Here is a 7,219-nt window from a genome sequence, read left to right on the forward strand (position 1 = left end):
AATTCTCCCGTCTTATCTTGTTTACACTGTAAACGAGATAAGACCCATCAGCATAACACGTATATATCTCGTTTACAGTATAAATGAGATAAGGCCTGTACGCACTTATAAGTAGAAGTCGTTTACAGCTTCATTTCGGGTCCCAATTTGACGTAGTCAACCTCTTCCTCCCCTCTTTTAAGCCTTTTCTACCCTATTTTAGACTGATACGGTGATGGCGCGCCAGGCGAGAAACGACGGAGACATCAACAGGCTGAACGAGACGTCGCATTACGTCAGGGTGGCCGACTTCGAGGTTAGTTGCGTTCTGTTTGTTTAATCTAAGTATATGGCCATTATTGGGGTAGTCCTTAAGTGATAAGAACGTAGTTAAATGATTTAAGGATAGGTCTCTAGGAGGAATTTAGAACTATATTTGCTTGTGCAAGGTTGTTATGACATAATTATTGGTTTGGAACTCTGTTTTTCTTGTGCTAGGTTGTTAGTATTTATAACGTTCTAATTAGGATTTCCTTAGTATAGAATATGTAATTTAGGGACATGTGTAGGCTATAAACATGGAAGTAAGGACTTAAGTAGAAGTAGCTGTAAGTTAGATAGAAATATTTGCTTAACGTCTAATTTCCTATGTATCATGTTAAGCTGATCTAATTTGCAACACTCTCCCATACCTGCCATACAGATGCGTGCCATCTACAGATACAAATGGCTTGCAATGCTTGAAGGTCTCGACACATGACAGAAAAGCGCAAAAAACTTTGTCGAACATGCTGTAGTCGCGTACCAGGAGGTGACCATCGTAGAACGGTTTGACGCGTATGTCACAAATGGTTCCAAGAAAATAGCTCTGCAATGCCTAAATTAGCTTGGGCACCTTGTTGTACGACTCTTTCCAATCTCCGTATATTTGTGCAATTGCCTTCTACTTTGCCATCCACACCTTTCTGTAGGATGGTTTGAAGTGATAGCTTGCCTGGACCGCACCTTGCAAAACCAGAATACTCACAAAAGGGTTGGATTACTATGAAGCACGGACACTTTGTTTAATTGCCGTGTCGGCGTGTCGGACACATTTCGGACACGACGCATGGAGACACTCGTTCGACACGCGTGTCTCCCGTGTCCAAACGTGTCCTATCCAAAAAAACAAAAAAATAAGCCGGACACGGCCCAGACACGGCCGGACACGGCCCAGACACGGCCCAGACACGGCCCAATGCCATTTTGGAACATCAATTTCACTTTCAGTCTTTCACCCTTCACTTTAACAAAAAGTTAAAAACCTAACCTTTCACCTCCACCCCCAAACCCGTCTCTGGCTCTGTGGCTCCAACCCACTCACCCTCTCCTCACCGCCAGTCTACCGCCACCTCCAGCCATCGCCGCCACCTCCGGTCGCCACCGCCGTGGATGTTCATCATCTCTCTCCACACCCACTCACTCTTAATCTCAGCATCTTCTCTTCACTGCCGTCACTTCTTCTGTGGTGCTTGTCATCGCCGTTCGCTGCCGTTCGCTGCTGTTCACTCCCCGGTTCGCCACCTCTTCGTTGCCGTGTTCGCCACCTCTCCGGTCACCACTTCTAACGTGACCGTTGCCCTGCTCTCGTGCTCTTCTGCATCCTCCATTTCAAGTAAGGGAGAATATTTATTTTTCCATCAATCAATTTTCTGGTTCTGTATTTCTATTTTTCTCTGGCCTCTGTGCTTCTCTTTGGTTCTGATTTGTTTTATCATTTTTGTGCTTCCATTTGATTTTGGATTTCTATTTTGTTATGTGCATCTCCTTGGTTTGGTTTTGTTTTGTTTTGTGCTTCTGGAATTAGATATTGTTAGAGACTTCTTTCATAATTTTTTACTGCTGCTATGAGAAGATTAGAAACTAGAAAGTAATAGAAAGACACAGAACTGATAGAAAAAAGACAAGAGGAAAAAAACTGGATTGATTGTTAATTTGTTTTTTAGCATACATAATATGGCAGTATTCAGCACTTATGTATATGAAGTGGAATATGCAGTGACTTGTAAGATTCCTAGAAATCAATTTATTTTGAGTTTTAGTGTAAATGTCTAGACTCTAGATAGCAATTTGTCTATACTATAATTTGTTCTATATGCATTTATGTATATGCTGTTATTATATATATCATGGTTCTAATGCTAATCCTGATTCATAGCTTTAGGTTATGTTTCTCTTCTTAGTAATCATGTTCATATTGAAGGATTATTTGTTAAGGTTTTGTTGTGGTCATTGGTAATTCGCACCTTTTATAATATGTTTTTATTTGTTTCTTTTGTAGTAAACATTAAACAATAATAGCTGGGAATGAACTCAGCTTACTTACACAAATGTTTAGTATTATATAATAATTTTCTTTGGTTTTGTTTTCTCTTAATGCTTTTTTTGGTTCTGTTTTGCTCAAGAAATTGAATTATAAAAAAATAATTTTATTTTTTAAATTATTGTAGGATTGTGAGAGATGAGTTCAGAGAGTGTTCAAAACAATTTTGAAGAAAGTGTTGATAAGCCTTTATGGAAATTTGTAACAAAGAAAGATAAAATTGAAGGGGGCGGAAATCTTGAATTTCAATGTAAATTTTGTAAAGTTTTATTCAGTGGTTCTTATACTAGAGTAAGAGCACATTTATTGAAGATTTCAGGAAAAGGAATTAGATTTTGTGCAAAAGTTACATCAACAAAGCTTGAAGAACTTAAGAAACTTGATAGTGAAAGTACATTGTTGCATGAAAGTAAAAAGGCTAAGTCAATTCCTCTTCCACCCTTATCTAATGCAAGTGAAATTGATTCAAGAAAAAGAAGAGCTACTGGACCTTTAGAGAAAACTTTTAATATGAATGCAAGGGAGACTCTAGATTTACATATTGCTAGAATGTTTTTTTCATCTGGATTACCTTTTCATCTAGCAAAAAATCCGTATTTTGTCAAAGCTTTTTCTTATGCTGCCAATAATTATATTGATGGTTATATTCCTCCTGAATATAATAAATTGAGGACAACTTTGCTTGAGAAAGAGAAGCAACATGTGGAGAGAATGTTAGAACCTACTAAGAATTCATGGAGTGGAAAGGGAGCGAGCATTGTAAGTGATGGATGGAGTGATCCCCAAAGAAGGCCTCTTCTTAATTTTATGGCTATAACTGAAAGTGGGCCTATGTTTTTGAAAGCTGTAGATTGTTCAGATGAGATCAGAGACAAGGATTATGTTGCAAAGCAAATAAGAGATGTCATAAGAGAAGTCGGTCTCTCAAATGTAGTGCAGATTGTGACTGATAATGCGCCGGTTTGTAAAGCGGCTGGTTTATTGATTGAAGCTGAATTTCCATCTGTTTTTTGGACTCCTTGTGTTGTTCATACTCTCAACCTTGCTTTAAAGGACATTTGTACAGCTAAGAATACAGAGAAGAATAATTTTGTTTATCAAGAATGCTCATGGATTACTCAAATTGCTGACGATGTTTCTTTTATAAAAAATTTTATTATTAATCATCATATGAGGTTATCTATTTTCAATGAATTTAATACATTGAAGTTGCTTAATGTTGCTCCTACTCGATTTGCTTCTACTATTGTGATGCTCAAAAGATTTAGGTTGTTAAAGTAAGGCCTCAAAGAGATGGTTATAAGTGAGAAGTGGTCTTCATATAAGGAAGATAATATTGGCAGAGTTGAAGTTGTTACAGAAAAGATTTTGAGTGAAAATTGGTGGCAAAAAATTGATTATATTCTTGCTTTCACAAATCCTATTTATGATGTTTTAAGAAGTACAGACACAGATGCACCTACTCTTCATTTGGTCCATGATATGTGGGATTCAATGATCAAGAAAGTAAAAAGTGCTATATATCTCTATGAAAGAAAAGATGAACAAGAGTCATCGTCCTTCTACGATGTTGTGCACTCAATATTAGTTCAAAAATGGACAAAAAGTAGCACACCTCTAATTGAATCATTATTAATTTATGCTTAAACACTAATTATATAGGTATTATAGCCACCAATGGTTGAGAGAAGATCTTACACGAGTTTCTCCTCATCAAGATATTGAGATCACTAATGAGAGAGTTAAATGCTTGAAGAGGTATTTTCCTAATGAAGAAGAAAGGAGAAAGGTAAACATTGAATTTGCAAACTTTTCTGATGGTAGAGGTGTCTTTGATGATTATGACTCTTTGAATGATAGAGGCATAGTTGATGCAAAGTCTTGGTGGCTAATTCATGGTAGTAAAGCAAAATTTCTTCAACCAATTGCTCTTAGGCTACTAGGGCAACCATCTTCATCTTCTTGTTGTGAAAGGAATTGGAGCACATATTCTTTTATCCATTCCCTGAAAAGAAACAAGTTGAAGCCTAAACGTGCAGAAAATTTAGTATTTGTCCACACTAATCTTCGTCTTCTTTCAAGAAAAACTCCACAATATAATAAAGGAGAAACTATGATGTGGGATATTGCTGGAGATGCTTTTTCACCAATTGATGAAGAAAATGGTGTTCTTGAAGTTGCTCACCTTTCTCTTGATGAACCGGAGTTAGAAAGAGTGACTTTTTCTAATGATGAAGATATCAACCATATATGATGGAGAAAGAATGACTTTAGATAACTTTTTTTTTGTGTACATGTGATGTACAAAATTCTTACTATCTTTATTAAGACATAGGAATTTAGAATTTTATCTTTTGAATACCTATACACTTTAGGAAAAATACATATCATATGGTTGTTTTTGAAAATATCTCTATTAAGACATATCTCTATTTAAATATATTATATTATTAATATATGCGTGTCCCCGTGTCCGACAACTTTTTAAAATCCGCGTGTCGCCGTGTCGCGTGTCGTGTCGTGTCCCGTGTCCGTGTCCGTGTCTGTGCTTCATAGGTTGGATTGAATCAACGGCAATATGACCCTATAGATCAGATTGCTGTCTAACTAACGATGGTCTTGAGACATGGTGGGTACTACACAACTGTGTACTCCGCCAACCCTCCGAACTTCCCTGAACACAACAAAACAGTATTGCTTCAGCCATATCTCAAACCTACTTAATATATCATACAGAAGTACCGAAAAGTACAATTAAAGTTGAACTTACCAGTATCTGAGGTTCTGCCGAAGCGCCCACACGGAGGCTCCATTGACACCCATTGTCAGCTTGACGGCACTGCACATGGTACTTTAACCGGTCCGATTTGATCACCCGGTACTCCGCACTCCTGCGAATATTGTAGTTCTTCACACCCTGAAGCACTGCCTCTCGACTTCTGAACATGTGGCCGACCCGAAACTCTACCCCTCCGTCTAGGTTGTAATCCTCTTCACCCGTGTTAGAAAATGAAGTCCTCTCATGCATGGCGTCCATATCCAGACTATGATAGTGACTTGGCACTGCCGATAGCGCTGGAATTGGATGAGGTGGAGGCAGGACATGGTGCGCCACAGTCTGGGTAGGTGTCTCCGGAACAAACTCATCCTCATCCCCACCATCGGACGAATCACTGTCCGCACTGTTCGCCACGTAATCATCGTCCAACTCCTCCTCACCCTCCTTTGCATCATTCACTGGAATGGCGACATGAATGGACGGTGGTGCAAGAGGTCGGTTGTCCTGTACATAGGTCGAGTGTATGGAACCACCGCAACCACTATGTCCCACCTCGGCGGAAAGCTCCATTACCTGCTCCACCACGATCCTCCGATGAATGTCGAATATCAGTCGCACATGCTCGTCTTTTTGAAGTCGGAATAGCCGAAACTGAAAGATTGCGTTACCCATGGGTGCCACCAACCTATATGCCACCCTTCCGATCTCCCTCACTTCTGTACCACCGAACTTGCTCAATATCAAACTCTTCAAATCCGACAACGTATTCACATGCATGCTGAGTGCGAAACAATATCGGATCCTCACACTCAAATGTCACCCCGTTGTCGCCATTTCTCATACGACAATTGGGATAAACAAGCACAACTAAGTGTGGACTGTTACTGGCCATTGATGCCTTATTTTTGTGAGAAAAACGAGACAGGAAAATGATAGAAAATATTTGTGGAAAATACCAAAAGTTACACATCCTTTTATAGCTACTGCTAATTTGTCTTCTTCTATCTCGTTTACAGTATAAACGATATATATGTATCTCATTTACACTGTAAACGAGATATACACGTGTCATGCTGATGGGTTTTATCTTATTTACACTGTAAACGAAATATATGAAATATTATCTCGTTTACACTGTAAACGAGATAAGAAGGAAAATTTTAAATCGATAAATATTTTTTAAATTATTTATCTTGATAAAAATTATATTTATTTTATTTATTAAAAAAAATCCGAAGTAAAAAGCTAAGATAATAGTATTATTTACTTGAGATGAATATATTTCAATTATAGGAGAGGCAAGTGATGCAACATAACCTAGATCAATTTTGTCTTTTTTCACTCTCATCTAAGAGTCCGTGTTTTTCACTATGATACAGGAGAGATAAATGATACAACATGTTCTTCTTCTTCTTTTCTATAGTTGTTCATTATATTTAAGTGTGTCTTTTCTCCTTTTATGTTTATACTTTTTGATCTTCTGCTCTCTTGTCTTTCAGCTTTCTTCTATCTGTGTCATTCTTCTTCTCATTCATTTCGTTTCTCTCTTTTTTATTTTTTAGTTTTAGTTGAATTAGATTTTTAAACTTAAGTTAGAAAATTGAGTTAAACTTATCATAAATTTTTAAAACAGACTTACAATATAAAATGTGATGATTGATAAAAGACCCTTATTTTAGTTAATATTTTAAATTTAATTTAAATAAGTTAAACTATGATTATTTATTAGACTAAATATAAATCAATCACATATTGCCATGTCAAAAAAGATAAATTCTCCTTATAATAAAGGATTTCGGAGTGTTTGCCCGAAAAAAATTATCAAATCTCTAAAGAATTATAATGATGGACTTATTTATAGGTCCTTAAACGAGATGAAAGATTGATGAGGATCGGATGCATTATATATGGCATTATAATTTTTGAGAAACTTAAAAGTCCTTTTTCCAAGTACTTCATTGCTGGATATTTTTTTCTACTCGAAAAGTTTTAAAATTTTCGATGGAAACTTATTATTACATTTTTTTTCCTTGTTGAGAAGGTTATAAATATATTGCAAAACTAGTATTAGGGGTGCACATGGACCGGGTGAAATCGGG

At 37.0% G+C, this 7,219-nt stretch overlaps 1 protein-coding gene across 1 annotated transcript; it reads right to left on the reverse strand.

The window, feature by feature from the left end:
* On the reverse strand, positions 4,926–5,897 carry LOC107647531. The gene is made up of 2 exons (XM_016351603.1): positions 5,112–5,897; positions 4,926–5,015 (listed from the first exon to the last, which is right to left on the reverse strand). Exons 1-2 carry the CDS (start codon positions 5,895–5,897, stop codon positions 4,926–4,928), a joined length of 876 nt encoding a protein of 291 aa, XP_016207089.1.

The sequence above is a fragment of the Arachis ipaensis genome, chromosome B06 (genome assembly GCF_000816755.2).
Source record: "Arachis ipaensis cultivar K30076 chromosome B06, Araip1.1, whole genome shotgun sequence".
Classification (NCBI taxonomy): Eukaryota; Viridiplantae; Streptophyta; class Magnoliopsida; order Fabales; family Fabaceae; genus Arachis; species Arachis ipaensis.

Bases quoted from the DNA above. Each gene is read 5' to 3' on its own strand.
- LOC107647531 (XM_016351603.1), bottom strand. From the start codon at position 5,897: ATGCATGTGAATACGTTGTCGGATTTGAAGAGTTTGATATTGAGCAAG. The intron at 5,016-5,111 runs GTAAGTTCAACT...TGTTGTGTTCAG, and splicing joins CGGCAGAACCTCAGATACTG to GGAAGTTCGGAGGGTTGGCG.